At 40.4% G+C, this 18,700-nt stretch overlaps 1 protein-coding gene across 1 annotated transcript in view; it reads right to left on the bottom strand.

Moving 5' to 3' along the window:
- Positions 1 to 1,564: 1,564 nt before the first annotated feature.
- The window catches only part of LOC126298866 (omega-amidase NIT2), a 34,871-nt gene continuing 17,735 nt past the window's right edge, over positions 1,565 to 18,700 (bottom strand). Inside the window, exons 4-6 of the mRNA XM_049990377.1 lie at positions 5,838 to 6,006; positions 5,525 to 5,758; positions 1,565 to 1,919 (exon numbers count right to left, since the gene is read on the bottom strand). Coding sequence (XP_049846334.1) covers positions 1,825 to 1,919; positions 5,525 to 5,758; positions 5,838 to 6,006 — 498 coding nt within the window. The 3' untranslated portion in view covers positions 1,565 to 1,824. The remainder of the gene's footprint in view (positions 1,920 to 5,524; positions 5,759 to 5,837; positions 6,007 to 18,700) is intronic.

The raw sequence follows: 18,700 nt of genomic DNA, 5'->3' as shown, positions 1-18,700 counted from the left end.
AATACTCATACATAGAGAAACCTGTGTGCAGTACAGTGCTTGAAATACAATGATAAAATCACTGAATAAGTGTTATCAAAAGAGAATCCATTAAGGTATCTGGTTATCATAAGTAGTGCACAGACAAAAATATGAATGAACATCTAAATTATAAGCAAATGGTGCACAGAGGCTGTCATAGAATAGCAAGCCATGACAATGCTATGTCTGAAATGCTAGTGAGACCCAAGCGAGGCCAGCTAAGGTGGCACATGCTTATTTATGTACATACAATGGTAGGTGGCTCTGCCCAGAGGACACACCTCTTGTGATGTAACTGATGGTGATGTACTCTGCCCTCTACAGCAAAACTGTTTCCATTAGCTCTGTTTCAGTATCAGCACTGATGTTACTGGTGACACTAGTACACCCATAGGCTATCCACAGACACAGCAACCGAATGCTGGTGGCACAGAGCCTATTTCTCTATAAACTGTTAGTTGGGGAATATTTTGTTGCAACAGTTGACATTTGTCCTGAATCCAGTCTGTGTTTCTGCTGATTATTTGTTCATAATGTTTCAATGATGTAAACAGTATTGTTACATGGCTTAGTAAATATGCACTTGACCATGAGGTGCGGGGAGTGAATTACTGAGCAAAAGATACTTTAGTACATGTTCTTCCACTGTACCCAAACAGCACAAATTTTATTTACATCTCAGTATTTGCAAAGTCTCTGTATCCTTCAGTAATCAGCAGTACAACAGCATAAATATGGAATCCTACACTATTTAAGAAAGAACTAAATCCATTAAATAATGAGTTAGAATGTCTGACTAGTACTTACTTTAAGGAACAAAATATTTGCTACTGCAGATATACACATATAAAAGTAAAAATAGATGACGGTATCAAAGCTTTCTGAACTATTTATTCCTTCCTTGGAGAGGAGAATGGGCTGCATTGGGAAGTCACTCAGATCCAGGATGAGGTACACACCTGAAGTGAGGTTGTGGGAGAGGTCTGAGCGACCTGCCCGTCCTTTTTAATGTAACGTGTTGCTCTTCTTTGGAAATTCTCTGTTTATAAATTCTATCTGGTAAGAGTCCAAGACTATTGTTTTCATTCTAGAATATCATAGTTCCATGCTTTACTGTACTTTTTTAATTAATTTAATAACATGTAATTTCATAGTCTATACTATTCACACTGAGATCTAACTGAACTTAAATTAAATAAATAAATGATATCAGACTATGTGAAAATTATGACTCTGTTGATAGATAAATCCACAGTTAATAATTTAATAATGTTCTTAAAGATCCATAGATAATTTCTTCAAGAAGCTTCATGCATAATTTTACAATTTAAATGACATTTTCTTTTTTTAACAATAACTAATATTAATTTTCTGGTGAACACTGGGTTTTTCATAAAGTCACCAAAACCAGTTTGTTTTGAGCTGACACCAACACAAAATAGAAAATCTCTTCAGAAACACCAGAGGAATTGCAGTTGATGACTTTTAGGAGGGAATATAATTGGCGACATCATCAAAGTAGAAAATACAATCTTTTTGTTCCTGATAATGCATCCCAGCAGAAACATTTATTTTCAAATCAAAACTCATTCACAATGACACCATCCCTTAGATACATCATATCAAAAATATTATTTTAGACTGTTTTCATATCAGTAGATCAATGGCAGTTACAGGTGTAGTATGCCAGTAGAACAGCGGAGATTCCGAATACATAGTACAGATTTTCCATTTCATTACAAATTATTTGTAACTACACAAAAGTGTGGAACCAAACAAATAATGTTACACAGCAAAATTCAGTCAGATTTCACCTTTTTTAACAGTGTCATACAAATCAGTTCGTCTCTGCAAAGAAACTGGTATCTGCTGCCTTACTTCTTTTACAGTGGATAAATCTGAAAAGAATTGTGTGTTTAAATTAATGAACATAATCAGTTCAAAAGTAACAACAATAAATAAATTAGATACTATTGCACTCAAAATGGAAAAATAATATGGATGTTTATTCCATGTATGGTATATTCATTCATGAATTATTAAATTATCAGTGTATAGAAATCTATGGAGAAAGCAAAGGAGGAGAAAGGAAGATAAAAACAGTTAATTATAATGGTAGAATGAGTGCAAGAGATATGCTGGATGGTGAAAAGTAACACGAACCATACACAAAAACTGGAAAAAAATTCTAGGGTAAACTAGAAGAATGAAGGTTTTTGGTCACTGTTCATTTTGTGTATTGGAAAAGTAGCATTTTCTGGTTGTGAAGTAAAGGTTACTTATGTTCATCATCTGATAACATGACAGATGAATTTTATGTAACAATAACTAAGAAAGTGCTTGCTTGTCAATGGAAACTAGTCACATACCTATTTTTCAAATGCAAGTTAAATAATTATACATAAAGGAATCTTTCATATGTGTGTATATGAATTCAACACACTGTTTGAGAATATTAAATGTCTTATGGGATGGTAGAGTTCAAGAGTGAATTAAAGAACTCTGTTTTAGGTTGCTAGTACTACTCTGCTCAAGAATATTTTCACATGAACATGATGTAATCTAATTTAAAAGGGTTATAACATACTTCATATTATTATTGTAATACTACAATATTTGACAAAGTTAAGATAAGCTATTGCATTGTACTTGAAGAGTATCTTCACAGGGATTCTTAAAACTAGTGTTTATGTTATAATTCACATTATTTACATACTCTAGGAGTAAAGGAGACCATTCATAAAATAGCAGAGGTGTTGAGACAGGCACACACAAAAGAGAAAAAAACTCATGTTTGGTGCCTGCATTAATGCAATACCTGTCTTATGTTCCCAACAGAACTGGAAAGTGATGTTAATTCACTTGTTATTATTATTCTACTCTTCTTAAATAACTATTTTTTTCACTTTCATATGACTGTATTTGTACATAGAACACATATGTACAGTGTACTCAAAATGCCAAAATACTGTACATACAATATCTCACATTAATTTATTATTCAGATGGTACTGATTATAATGGTATAGTTATTTTGCTGGAAACCATGTTAATGAAGAAACTGATAGCTGAAATTATTACTACATTGTGTAATGGTCAAAGTAATAAGAGCTAAGGAGAAGTTCTGAAAGAATTGACATCACTCATTAGAAAGCCCTCAGTTCATTCTTCCTGGCAACCTCTTTCAGTTTTACAAAAAAACTAATTTAATTAGAAACTAACTACCTGTAATTAGAGATCAGTCACACTCAACTTTACTTGTGTGAATTGAGCCACTGTACCTGTTAAATTCCAGGACTGGACTTTATATTTCTGTTGTTGTAATTTTTCTAAACCAGATAGCACTCTTCTTTATTCAGTTAAGCCATTAGTTAGTATAAATTAACATAATTCAATTATGGCAACTTTACTTGTAACTTGGTAACTCACAGTGGAGACATACAATAAAAGTTCTGAAATCTTTTTTACTTTGTTAACTAACCATGTTGTTAAAGAAAGTGCTTGTTGAAACCTATACCACATCTGCTCTGGTAAATTTTCACCTTATAGTTTTATAAACAAATATGTAAGTTCCAAAATCATAGAACATCATTATGTCAGTCTTTACATACTTTGCCCCATATCAAAAATAGTCAGTCAGAGGTTAGCATTCAGTATGTTAACAATATATAGTTACTGATGTTGTATATTTGGGAAACTCTATGATAAAATAGCAGTTGTGCATAAACATCAATCATACAGTGCTTCAAGGTTACTGTCTGGTGGAATTACTGTGTTAATTTCTATCTGTCAACCATATGCATTTCGTTGCAGTAATATTAGTTATTGCAAAACCTACTGAGTCCACTGACAGTGTGATTTGACACCAACTAGGTGATGTCTACCTGTCAAAATACATATATGAAAGTGCCCTGTAAACATTTACCCACGATGAGTCTGATCTGGAGGTGAGAGCTGACTGTGAGAACAAGCAAAATGTGTTCAGCAAGGCACTGAAATGCAACTAGATCATGTAATCCTGTTGTATGGGATATCTGATCTCTGATGACATTAAGGCTTTGGATTTTTTGCTTGTTACAATGTCAATGGCATACCCTGGGTGCATTGATTTGTGCTAAATGGACACCACCAGAGGCAACTGCCATGGGCTACAACAATATGTTTCCAGTTACTGCAGTTTGTTACAGCAGATACATAAGCCACTGTACAGGAGATCATTCACCAATTTAGTGTTGAATAGCAACAGATGAACAGCAATGTCATCCAGAACCAGCATTTTGCTACAGGGCACAGAAGTCACCATCACGTAGGTACAGCTCTAATTACTGCATGTTACAGGATACAGAGATTAGCAATGGCTCAGAAGTACAATCACTTGATACTTAAAGCATGGAAAAAGGTTGTCAGCAGTCACAAGTTGTGATACATGTGAGTACACACCGAGAGCTGAAAGGAATAGCAGTTCATCAAAAACTATATAGCGTGACACATACTGTTTACTGCAGGGCAGGTGGTGGAGGTATTCCTATGTGGAGTATGTTTACATGGGATGATTGGAGCAACTGATATCTGTGGCATCATCTCTCACCAGTAATCAACACAAGAACATACTTTTTGATCATGTGAATCCTTATGTTAACTTACATCATCTTACAGGTGATCTGTAGCTTCACCAAGTCAACAGTGTGTTCCTCACTGTCAAGTTGGATCAGAACAGTCTGAAGAACACTCCACAGACAGAAGGGTGCTTTCATGATCCCCAGGTTATCTGACTATTATCTTACCGAATGCAGATAGCATGCCATTGAGCAAGAAGAGCACACCTTGGAGCTAGCTCCAATGGATCTCTGTGCGTTGTGGATTGTGTCTGAGCAGTTATGAATCAGAATAATGCCCCAAAACGTATGATGTCTCCTGGAATCTGTACCAAGAAGCCTTTCCATTTCATTCCAAATGAGATGGCTTGGTATATGCCACTAATTAACTGTCTTTAATTCAGTTGCTCCTGAGTGTATTCTCTGTAGAGTCAATGGAAAACTTAAATTTCACCTCATACATCATAGTTTCCAGTCATACATTTTAAGAAGTTAAGGTAAGAATTTAATGAAGAAGTCAAAGCAGCCTTCATCTGGTTACTTTAGCCTCCTTGCTGAAATTCTACTTTATAGTTATAGTTTATTTTAGTTTTCTCTTGCTTCATAGATTGAAACATCAGTGACTGAAATAACAAAATTTCAGAGAAAAGGATATAGGATTAGTGTGAATTGTATCAATGATATATTGGTACATCTATATCTTATGGTCTGCATATATTTGTTGAATATGACTTTGTAAGTGTAAGTCTTACCAATAATCTACAATAAACATTTAGGGTAAACCACAGGAAAATTTAGTCAACTTATCTAAGATTGAATTTCAAAAATTGTGAAATAACTTAATGTGAACAGAACATTTAGAAGATACTTGACTACATAAGATATTTCATTTCTCTTGTAAAACGTACCAATATCACCATACAGAATTGCTTCTGAAAATTCTCCTTCAACTACTACTTTGCCCCAGGGATCAACAAGAGTAGAATGGCCCCATGAAGTGTAATCTGAACCTTTCTCAGTCAATGGTGCAACACCAGCAACATACACTTGGTTGTCCACAGCTCTAGCTCTCTGTAGCAGCTGCCAATGTAAAGGTCCCGTTGTCATGTTAAATGCTCCTGGATACACCAACAGCTGACAGCCTAAAATATAGGAATATTTTTTTACAAATTTAACTTGATGAATATAAGTATACCACCAAAACTGCATAACAAAACATACCCATGTTCCTATAGATGCGAGCCATTTCTTCAAATCTAATGTCATAGCATATTCCAACACCTATTTTACACATCTCTGTTTCAAATACGGTTAGCTGGTTTCCTGGTGATAATGTCTCAGATTCCTTGAATGTTATTCCACCAGGTATATCAATATCAAAGAGGTGGACCTTAGAAAGAGAAAACAAAACTGTTCATTAAACATTGAGGAGGAGGAGTGATTCAGCAGTACACATTGATTATGATTATTATTTCAATTAGTTTTACATGACAGGTGCATTCAACAATCAATGTGCCCAACCATACAATTGAAGAGAGAACCTTTACACAACAAAAAATGAATAAGATGAAGAATTCTCATTTCTGTTTTACTCAAAACATCTATCTATCTTATCTATAAGTGTTACTGATTCATATCAAATAAGCAAAATAATGTGTTACTACCTACTCATTGTCCCACCACTATAAACGATAAAAACATTTTCAGAGACCACCTCAAATCTATATATTAACTCAATATTAAAAATTACACAACCATAAAAATCTTAAAATCATGAAGTCTAATATGCACCAGACAATACACAAATGCAGAATGTTCAGTGGAAACTATGGCAGTGATGATTTGTGGTACAAACTGTTACTTACAGGCTAGTTCTGTACCTATTTTAATGCATGAAAGGAATACAAAGAAGGGAATTCTTCGGTCTGAAAAGTATCCTGTATTGACAATAAAAAAGTGGCAAGCTCTTTTTAGGGAAATGTTAACAACAATTCAAACGTCGTACTATCTTTGAGTACATTAAGTTGAGCCTTGCATGTGTGTAGGATATCTAGCTATTGAGCCATGCATATATGTAGAATACTTGACTATTAAAAGGAGGTAAGGGATAGGATGTTGATGTAATGGCATGTCAAGTGACAGACTTGAAAATGTTGTTCCTAATGATGCATAAAAAGCAAAAAAATAAATAAATAAATAAAATGGAGTTAACAGTATGCCTAACCAACAAAATTGCACATAATGCATCTTGAGATTTTGAACTAACAAAAAAAAGCAAAAAATTGGTCAGAAGGAGCAGCAACAATATATTGCTGGCAGTAAAGGCAAATAATTAATGGGAGGTGTAACCCTATACAGTGAGCATGCATAATTAATTAGCACATGCCTTTGCAGCCAGCCTACAGCCCTTATGTATCTTTACTGCTCCTCGAAGCCTAGGAGCTGACAGCTTCATTGGTACCAGTGTTCTCTTGGTATATACATTAGGAAATACTTTTGTGGTCATGAGAATTTTCCTAATATTTGCTGCATATTTGGATGTTAAGTCAAATATCCTTTTATGTATATTGTTCTCATCTAGAAACTGATGAGCTTCATATGCATACTAGTCTCCAATATAACAACAGCTAATTTAGATTTATCAGATTGCACTATAAGCTTCCTATTGATATTCTTAACAATAATATTCTCTGAGCACTGTGTCATCAAAAGATAGTCAGAAGTACTCAAGTCCTCTGAATAAGACTTTACTACTTTGTTTACACCTACGGTTACCTCGCTGTGCAGTGCAGTAGGCAGCAGCCTGCCATCTAAGGTTGAAACTATGAGGTATTAGCAAACTTAGCTGTTGCTGTGATGCTATCAAATGTGTGTTACATGAGAGTGCTTTGTCCAGGAGTTTCAATTCATTATGGTAAACTTGATATTCTGTCAGTTACCCATTCCAGAAAAAAATCCGATAAGGGTATACTACTATTGTACGGAATTCTACCACAATTTTTTTAAAATTTTTATTTTATTTTGCTGGCCTCATACTAAGTGATTCCTGACATAACATAAATATTTGTCTATATGCTGCATTACCAAGCCAATCTGTTCGCTGTTTATCAGCATCAAGAGGAGCAGGTGTGCTTGATCCAAGTTCCTATTTATACAGTCCTTCTTTATGTATAATGACCATAATTTATTGTGTGTACAAAATAACATAATGTTGTGTGAGTTTGGTACTGAGACCAAAATATTTCTATGAAACATGTGTTTTACACAGTTAGGAACAATACTATTTTTTAAACATAGTTTATTGAACTGAATATTAGCTGGCACTTTCACTACACCCTTCTTAAAGTTCAAGGATTTGAAGTAAGTCTATTTTACCATGCTAGGCAGTTTTCAACATGTAACTTTAAAATGAGGACAACCACAGCTGAAATTCTGCATGTTTGATTCTTAAAATACATCATCAGGTGACCTGTACATTGAAAGAATAACATATTTACTCTTCAGAATAACCAATTAAAAAAAAAAAAAACAACTAAGTGATCATAATCACATAAAGCTGCTAAGACTAATACAATTACATTAGCTTTGAAATCATTGTATTATACAGGAAAAACAGTTATTGCCAAGTCCCATTGTTCATCATCAAAGCAATAAAAATAATGAACTCACTGTAAAGTAATGGTCCAAGTTAAAATGATTGGGACCAAAAAGCAACTTATTAAATAAGGGCATATCTCAGTAACTGTGGTAAAAAAATAGTAAATATGTCTTCATTCCAACCAAGTACACTGCCATCATATGGGCAAAGTCTCATGCAATCGTATGGACCCTCAGTTTCCTATGTACACCAGTTACTGTGGAACTCTAACCTCTCTGTGACGTACTTGTAACTATCTTAATGATCCACCCAAAATGGGACAGTGTCTTGGCCTTCAATTCAGGAGATATAAAAATACCAGGGCACTTGTTAAGAGACATAACTTATTACATAATAGGTATACAAAAAATAAATCCAGAGATGTTAACAGAAATGTGCTCAACCACTGTCAGGGCAATGAGTGAAGTCTTCCATGAGTACCACAATGAATGATAATTAAGCAACTGTTTCAAAATGACACAAAGTTTTACTTGTAGGATGAGGCTGTTAGTGACACAAAAATCTGTGTCTCAACATTTGAACAAGACAAAAACAGAAGTCAAAATGGTGAATTCTGTGTTTGTATGAGTAAATTGCATAGTAATCAACAGTATCAAAGTTGAGAAGCTACCAAAACTTAGTAACATTTCATGGAATCTTTGTCAAGTTCTATACAGGATTTGGAAATGAATTGGCTCCACAATCTCTTGAACACATAAATATTTCCAATGACTGGAAAAGAATACAGGCCACACTAACCTACACAAAAGGAAGAGGAACTGAGTCACAAAACTAATAGAATCGTAGAGCACATTCTGAGTTCAGACTTAATGACCTAACTGGAAAAAATAACCTTCTCCAGGGAAATGAGCATGTGGTCTCAAAAGCCTGATCTTGGAAAACACAACTTGTCCTCTTTCTAGTACCTTCCGCCGCGGAAGTCGAACACACGGAAGAACAATTGGACATGGTCAGCCCATAGAGGGCTCCGCCTCCGCGGCAGCTATTCCGCGCAGCGAGGGCGCCACCTCTCGCGCAGTGAGGGCGCCACCGCTAAGCCACGTGCAGACAGCGGCCAATAGCTGCTCCCTCCAGTTTCGTATATAGGGACTCGCTCTGCCCTAGTCCAGCCAGTCTGGTGCTCGCTCTGGATTTCGTTTCTGTCTCGGCGGTACTGCGTTATGGTCGTTTCTTGTTGTTGACATTTGCCTGGCTCTGGTTCCGAGTGGATTTACATTTTGTGTTTGGTGTTGTGGTTTCCTCAAGCCTCCGTTGTTTATCTCTTCCTTGTTGTGTTGCTCATAGTCGGTCATGGTCGGTTGTTGTCAGTTGTCATTGGTCTGTTGTCCGACTCGTCCTGTGTTTACCCGGCGGTGCATGCTCCACTGCCGGCGGCTTCCCGCCTGGCAGCTCCGATCCACAGCCCAAGGAGTTCCCACTGTTGGTTGTGGTTACAACATTTTGGTGACGAGGTAAACGGAAAATACGAGTATGGAAGAGAAATTACTCACTTTCTTAGAGCAACAACAGCAGCTCATGCGACAGCAGCAGCAGCAATTGGAGGTCTTACAGACCTCACTGCAGTTACTCTCGGACACGGACAGGGTCAATAAGCAGGATTCCCTCCCACCTCTTTCCCCAGGTGCCCCACTTTCAGACACGTTCCCACATACGCCATCGTTCCCACCGTTCAACGACGCAAAAGAGGATTGGGAAACGTACCTGCATCATCTGAAGCAACATTTCACGTCCTTTCAGGTGTCGGATGATTCTCTGCAGCAGTCGTTGTTCTTGTCTTGGGCCTCACCGAACATGTTTTTCTTGCTCCGCAAGTTGGCACCGTTGGCTGACTCTGTGGCTCTCTCCTTTCACGAGATCTGTGTGTTGCTAACTAACTATTATTCCCAGTGATACCGCGTGGTTCCGTCTCGCTTGGAATTCCATCAATACCACAAGCAGCTGGGTCAGTTCTGCTGTTCCTGGGTGATGGATTTGCAAGGCCTTAGCCGCAAATGCAACTTCACATGCACCAATCAGCAGTGCAAGGCATCATATGCAGATTAGTTAATTTGGGATGTGGTCGTTCAACTGGCGCCCGATCCAGAGGCGTTAAAGTTTTCATCAGCCCTGGGCTACGCTTCCGATTTCCAGGCACACATCACTTTACTACCGAACGCACGCCCTCGCTTTTGTCGGGCTCGGCCTATTCCGGTAGCTTTGCATGCGGCCGTCAAGCAGGAACTCGATCGGCTCCAGGCTGCGGGGGTTATCGAGCCAGTACAATCGAGTGCCTGGGCAATGCCCTTAGTGGTCATCAAGAAACCCAATGGATCGCTTCGTCTTTGTGGGGATTTTGGGGCTACGGTCAACGCTCAAGTCTTTGGTCGAAACTTATCCCATTCCTCAACAAGAAGACCTTCTCGCTAAACTGGCATGTGGCGAGTACTTTTCTAAGATTGATCTGGCAGATGTCTATCACCAATTGCCATTGGATGAGGAATTGCAGGCCATCGTCGTCGTCAACACGCCTTTCGGTCTCTATTAATACAAGCGTCTTCCGTTTGGCATTTCCTCTGCCCCTGCAATTTTCCAGCGGTATCTCGAGCAACTTACGCAACCAATACTGGCCTGTGTCAATTACCTCGATGATATCTTAATCACGGGGCGCACACGCCAGGAACATCTGGGCAACCTCAGTACCTTATTTCATGCCCTGCAGGCTGGAGGTTTACATTGTCGACTGGAGAAGCGCAGTTTTTTTTTCAACCAGAAGTGGAGGACTTAGGACATTGGCTCAGTAAAGATGGCATTTGCCCTTCGGACCGCAATGTCGCAGCCATCGATGCCCTTCCCCGTCCACAAAACTTATCTGAACTCCAGGTATTTTTCGGGAAAGTCAATTATTACTTAAAGTTCTTACCCCAAGCCGCCCACATCGCACATCCCCTAAATCGCCTGAATTGAAAAGGGGTAACTTACACGTGGACTTCTGCCTGCGATCAGGCTTTCACCCGCCTGAAGACGATGCTGAAATCTGCCCCTTGCTTGACGCCTTTCTCTCCGGATCGTCCCTTGGAGGTGGCGGCCGATACCTCAGCGTACGAGATTGGGGCAGTCCTGGCACACAGGAATGAGGATGGGTCGGAACAACCTGTGGCATATGCACCCAAGATGTTAACCCCTGCGCAAAGGAATTCCTCTCAGATCGAAAAGGGGGCTCTTGCCATTATTTTTGCAGTTCAGAAATTTCACATTTACCTGTTTGGAGCACGGTTCACCCTCCTCATGGATCACAAGCCCTTAGTGTCACTTTTCGGGCCCCATTCGCACCTCCCAGAATGGATGGCTCAGCGTCTTCAGCACTGGGCATTGTTCTTGTGTAATTACACTTACACCATCCACTATAAGCCCACCAGTCAACACACTAATGCAGATGCCTTGTCACGTCTCCCAGCAGGACTCGATCCGGCATTCGACCAGCAGGAAGAACTGTGCTTCCACATCGACTCTGCCCGCCGGGAGATTCTCGATGGATTTTCTCTGACAGCCACGCAAATCGCTGCTTCCACGTGCAGCGACACCATTCTGCAGCAAGTCCTTCTGCTCCGCTAACGGTATCAAACACGTTCACTTGCTCCCCTTCCATCCTTCATCCAATGTCGCGGCAGAACGCCTGGTCCGCACTTTCAAACAGTAGCTGATGAAATCAGTGGAGCCGTCGGCCACCACCTCGGCCCTCACCTTGTTTCTAATCACCTACCGCACTACACCAGTGGCCAGTCATAGTCCTGCTGAACGGTCATAGTCCTGCTGAACTCCTTCACGGGCGACAACTTTGGACCCTCCTCCACCTGCTGACACCATCCCCTTCTGGGCCCCGCTCTTGCCCCTCCCAGCTCTACATCCCGGGCATGGCCGTGTGGGCCCGCTCATATGGCAGCACACCTGCATGGATGCCTGCTACAGTGACAGCAGCTCATGGGCGGCGAGTGACGACCGTACAGACACACAAAGGGCTTAAGAGTCGCCACCATAACCACCCTCGGGCCCCTGCCTTGATTCCTTCCCCACCGCCTTCCCTGATTCCTTGTGCGGACACGTCCCTCGAGGTGGAGCCCTTCGCTTCAACCTCCATCTCCTCGCTGGCTCTGCAGGCACCCCTTCCGCCTCGCCGGGCTATAGAGACGCCCACTGACCCCCTGCCCTCTGGTGACACCTTGATGGATGCCGCAGACAGTCTGCCCTCCCGGTCCCTCTGAACGTCTCACAACCCGTGCCCTCGTTCCGCCCACCTTGGCATCGTCCGGGGCATTTCCGCCCGCCCCTATGCACCAATTTCAGGGGGGAGGGATCTAGAACCTTCCGTCGTGGAAGTCGAACACGCGGCAGAACAAATGGACATGGTTAGCCCATAGAGGGCTCTGCCTCTGCGGCGGCTATTCCTCGCAGCGCCACCGCTAAGCCTTGTGCAGACAGCAGCCAACAGCCGCTCCCTCCGGTTTCGTTTATAGGGACCCGCTCTGCCCTAGTCCAGCCAGTCTGGTACTCGCTCTGGATTTCGTTTCTATCTCGGCGGTACTGCGTTCTGGTTGTCGCTCACTGTTGACATTTGCCTGGCTCTGGTTCCGAGTGAATTTACATTTGGTGTTTGGTGTTGTGGTTTCCACAGCATCAAGATGTAGCTACATTTCTCTGGAACCCAAACTGATCTTCCACAAGGTAAGCCTCTACCAGTTTCTCTATACTTCTGTAAATAATTTGTGTAAGTATTTTGCAACCATGACTTATGAGACTGATAGTTCAGTAATATTCACACCTTTCAGAACCTGCCATCTTTGGAATTAGAATTATTACATTCATCTTGAAGACTGAGGGTATGTCACCTGTCTCACGTGTCTCACACTTCAGGTGGAATAGTTTTGTCCTGGCTGCATTCCCAGGATTCTCAATAATTCTTGGGCTATGTTTTGAGTTACGTTTTCAATGTTATTTCAAATTCTTTTTGCATATCATACCTCCCAGTTCATCTTTCTCTATGTCTTCTTCCCTTTCTATGTAGCTGCCTTCTTGTTCATTTCCCTTGTATAAACCTTCCACACATTCACTCAACCTTTCATCTTCCTTTCTCTGCTTAGTATGAGCTTAATATCTGAGCTCTTGACATTGATATAACTTTTCTCTTTTTTCCAAAGGTCTCTCTAATTTTCTTATAGGCAGCATCTACCTTTCCTTTAGTTTTGCATGTGTCTACAGCCTTTCAATTGTCCTCTAGTCATACCTGCTTAGCCATTTTGCTCTAACTGTGAACCTCATTTTTTAGATGCCTGTAGTCCTCCTAAATGCCAAATACAGAGGATACCTGGATGGCCTGGTGTTTCTTGACTTCCAGAAATTTTTTTATTCAGTATTACATCAACACCTAAGGATAATGGGTTTATATGGTATACCTAAACATGTTTGCAACTGTATCAAAAACTTCTTGGAAGGTACAATGTAACATATTACAGTTATATATGGAGACTGAAGTAATATCTGGTGTGCCCCACGGAAGTGTAATAGGGCTATTACTGTTCATGTTATTCATTAATGACTTAGCAGACAGTACTAGCTGAACTCTCAGACTTTTCATTAGGAAAATCTACCTGATAAAATTTGAGAATAAACTCTCTCTCTCTCTCTCTCTCTCTCTCTCTCTCTCTTGGTAAATGTGGGTAACACAAATGAATTTAGTATGAACCCAACAATTCACAACCACAACACTGGATGTAGAAACACTATCCATACAGGTTATGTGGACATCCCTCACTAGGGTTCAGAAGGAAGTTTTACTTCCTGGTGCAAAAGGCTATAACAGGTTCCTAGAGTACATCAGGTAGGAAACTGAAAATCCCTAAATATTTAAAAACAAAGCAAAAGAATATCTCATTAGCCACTCCTGCTACAATGTATCAGAATACTTGGACTCAAGAATGCAAACTCCATGTAACCCTAACATTTGTATTAGATACATCCTTACTTTCCCAGTATATACACTCCTGGAAATGGAAAAAAGAACACATTGACACCGGTGTGTCAGACCCACCATACTTGCTCCGGACACTGCGAGAGGGCTGTACAAGCAATGATCACACGCACGGCACAGCGGACACACCAGGAACCGCGGTGTTGGCTGTCGAATGGCGCTAGCTGCGCAGCATTTGTGCACCGCCGCCGTCAGTGTCAGCCAGTTTGCCGTGGCATACGGAGCTCCATCGCAGTCTTTAACACTGGTAGCATGCCGCGACAGCGTGGACGTGAACGGTATGTGCAGTTGACGGACTTTGAGCGAGGGCGTATAGTGGGCATGCGGGAGGCCGGGTGGACGTACCGCCGAATTGCTCAACACGTGGGGCGTGAGGTCTCCACAGTACATCGATGTTGTCGCCAGTGGTCGGCGGAAGGAGCACGTGCCCGTCGACCTGGGACCGGACCGCAGCGACGCACAGATGCACGCCAAGACCGTAGGATCCTACGCAGTGCCGTAGGGGACCGCACCGCCACTTCCCAGCAAATTATGGACACTGTTGCTCCTGGGGTATCGGCGAGGATCATTCGCAACCGTCTCCATGAAGCTGGGCTACGGTCCCGCACACCGTTAGGCCGTCTTCCGCTCACGCCCCAACATCGTGCAGCCCGCCTCCAGTGGTGTCGCGACAGACGTGAATGGAGGGACGAATGAAGACGTGTCGTCTTCAGCTATGAGAGTCACTTCTGCCTTGGTGCTAACGATGGTCGTATGCGTGTTTGGCGCCGTGCAGGTGATCGCCCCAATCAGGACTGCATACGACCGAGGCACACAGGGCCAACACCCTGCATCATGGTGTGGGGAGCGATCTCCTACACTGGCCGTACACCTCTGGTGATCGTCGAGGGGACACTGAATAGTGCACGGCACATCCAAACCGTCATCGAACCCATCGTTCTACCATTCCTAGACCGGCAAGCGAACTTGCTGTTCCAACAGGACAATGCACGTCCGCATGTATCCCGTGCCACCCAACGTGCTCTAGAAAGTGTGAGTCAACTACCCTGGCCAGCAAGATCTCCGGATCTGTCCCCCATTGAGCATGTTTGGGACTGGATGAAGCGTCGTCTCACGCGGTCTGCACGTCCAGCACGAACGCTGGTCCAACTGAGGCGCCAGGTGGAAATGGCATGGCAAGCCGTTCCACAGGACTACATCCAGCATCTCTACGATCGTTTCCATGGGACAATAGCAGCGTGCATTGCTGCGGAAGGTGGATATACACTGTACTAGTGCCGATATTGTGCATGCTCTGTTGCCTGTGTCTATGTGCCTGTGGTTCTGTCAGTGTGATCATGTGATGTATCTGACCCCAGGAATGTGTCAATAAAGTTTCCCCTTCCTGGGACAATGAATTCACGGTGTTCTTATTTCAATTTCCGGGAGTGTAGATATAACTGTGGTGCTTGCTAAGTCACATAAATGCATGTTAGAGAAGAACAGGAGCTGAGTAGCATGGGAGGTGCAGGAGCAATGGATTTTTTCTAAAGTAGCTGATTTTCTCCCAACAAAGTAGTCTAGAGGATAATACCATAATTATAGTTTAAGTGCACTAGTCATAATTTGTTGTTAATATACTATACAGAAGTAGCCACTGCCTGTTAGCATATAACTAGACTTGTTTCACATCTCTGAAAGCTCTTCTTCATCGTGTGACTTACAGAACACACTATCAAACAGTTACCTGTTGTGTACATTACTTAAAATGGTGGGGGCCAGCTTTTAAAGACAGAAAAGCTCTATAACACTATTATGGCCATCCAAATTTGTTGCTGCATTAGGAATAAATTTCCCATAGTCGTTCACTTTTCCCATGAAAACTTGCACTTCTTTATGGTTTTAAAGTGTAGATAATTTATCGACACACTCTACATGATTATTCATTAGGTTTAACTTCTCATAACTTCGTATGTATCTTAAATATTCAACTCTTGCTTCAAAGAAAGAAAATCGCTTATTTAAGTTATATTTTAATCCATTGCCTGGCAGCAAATTGAATAATGTTTCTGGGTTTTTTGTAGGCTGTTCCTCTAATCTCTCTTCAATAATAATATTGTCAAGAAAATTAATTCACTGAGGGTCATGTTAATCAACAGTTACAAATAATGCTGGAAGAATTTTGTCACTCAAGTTTCCCAATTGAGCTACTGTAATATGGGGTGATTTCAACTTGCTATGTATAGAAAAGCAGAGTCATGCGATCAAAAATGGTGCTACGGACAGGGGTCATCTGACATTATTCTGCATGTCTTGTCCAAAAATTGCTCACTCATAAAGGTAACATCTTAGACCTCCTAACAACAAACAGACATGGAACTTTCAAATCAGTTCACATAGAGGAGGGTATCTGTGATCATAAAGCTGTGATAGCATCTATGACTACAGCTACTACAAGGAATGTTGAGAAGAATAGAAAAATATGTTTGCTTAGCAAGAGTGACAGCATAAAAATCGTTGAGTATCTGAGTAGTCAACATCAAATATTCAGTGCTGAGAATGAGGATGCAGACCACAAATGGAAAAAATTCAAAACCATCATGCACTGTGCCTTCAGAAGCATGTTTCAAGCAAGTTCTTAAGGAATGGAAAAGATGCACCATGGTTTCCTAATCTTGATAGAAAACTGCTATGTAAACAGAGAGAGCTTCATCACAGATTCAAGAGAAGTCAAAAAACAGCTGAAAAATAAAAGCTGAATGAAACAAAAATAAGTGTAACAAGAGCAATCATAGCTGCCTTCAGTGACTATGAAAGTAACCTTCTGCCAACCGATCTGACTAAAAGCATTAAGAGGTTTTGGTCTTACATTTATTTATTTATTTATTTATTTATTCATCCGTTGAACAATATACATTGTATGGATGATGTGAAATGTTTGTACAATATTTCTTATTAAAATAAACATTCCTCTTACAGTATTTATAGCTCCTATACTTAGTTCTCCTTTTTAAATCATGCCATAAATTATTACATAGTACAAAGTTCAAGAACATTAAGTTACTATTTATAGACATTTTGAATATTCATTTACAGTGTGCAAGCTATTATTTAGTAAATATTTTTTAGGCTTTCATGCTGAAGATGTGTGGATCCCTCGAATCTTTTATTTATTGTGGCAGTCAACTGTACAATTTAATTCCATGGTATAATACACTATTTTGAGTTTTTGTCTTGTTTCTTCTATTTATAAGTAAATAAGTTAGCATATAAAAATCGTCTATTCAATCACTCAGGAATCATACTGGTTCCTAAATGGAAGATGACAGAGAGGAGGGTAAAGTATTAAATTTGGATATCTGAAATGTTTCACCAAAGAAGAGCTCCCTTTCAATCACTGTATGAACACCAAAATGGCAGATATTAAGATAAGGGATTACAGAATACAAAACAAACTACAGATGCTTATTAGTGGAAAGGCATCAGTAGCAGATTAGATACTTGTAAGATTCTGCAGAGATTAAGCAAAAGAGCAGCACTTTATCGTAGGTCACTGGAGTGACAGAGGGTACCTAGCAAATGGAAAAAGTGCAGGTCATTCCCGTTTTCAAGGAGGGTCATAGGACAGATGCACATAAATATAGACCTGTGTCACTGACATCAACCCACTGTAGGATTATGGAGCACAGCTTATGCATGTATATATTGACATTTTTGGAGAATGAAAATCTCCTCCACAAATATCAACATAGATTCCACAGAGATCTTGCAAAGCTCAGTTCACTCTGTTCCTCCATGAGATCCACAGTGCTGTAGACATCAGCACTTGGGTTAATTCCAAGTTCTTAGACCTCAAGAAGGAATCTTCACAGCCATGCTTAGTGAAAAAATATGAACTTACCACATATCAGACCAGATTTGTGAAAGGATTTAAGACATCCTTGCAAAGAAAATTCAACGTGTTAGTCTTAATCGAACAAAATGGATACATGTGAACATAATTTCAGGAATACCCCAGGAAGTGTTGTAGAACCATTACTGTATATATGATCTACTAGAAAATGTTGGAAAATCCACATGGCTATTCACAGATCATGCAGTCATCTACAACAAGGTAGCAACGCCAGAAGAGTGTGGCAATTCGCAAAAGGGCTTGCAGAGGATTGATGAATGGTGCAGGGACTGGCAGTTGACCCTGAACATGAATAATTGTCCTTTTCCTTATATTGTTGGTATTGCAACCTGGAGTTTCCATTGTTTAATTGTAATATATTGTACATACAAAGGATAAGAAATCCACTATTGTACAACTACACTACTGATGACAAATTCCTTGAAACAGTACCTACCATAAAATATCTAGAAGTAGTCATTCAGAGTGACCTTAAGTGGTATGAAGACATTAACACAAATAGTAGTTAAACTGAAATTCAGAGGAAGAATCTT

The sequence above is a fragment of the Schistocerca gregaria genome, chromosome X (assembly GCF_023897955.1).
Source record: "Schistocerca gregaria isolate iqSchGreg1 chromosome X, iqSchGreg1.2, whole genome shotgun sequence".
In the NCBI taxonomy this organism is placed as follows: Eukaryota; Metazoa; Arthropoda; class Insecta; order Orthoptera; family Acrididae; genus Schistocerca; species Schistocerca gregaria.
The sequence above is the reverse complement of the archived record's forward strand: the minus strand, read 5'-3'. Positions and strand labels throughout refer to the sequence as shown.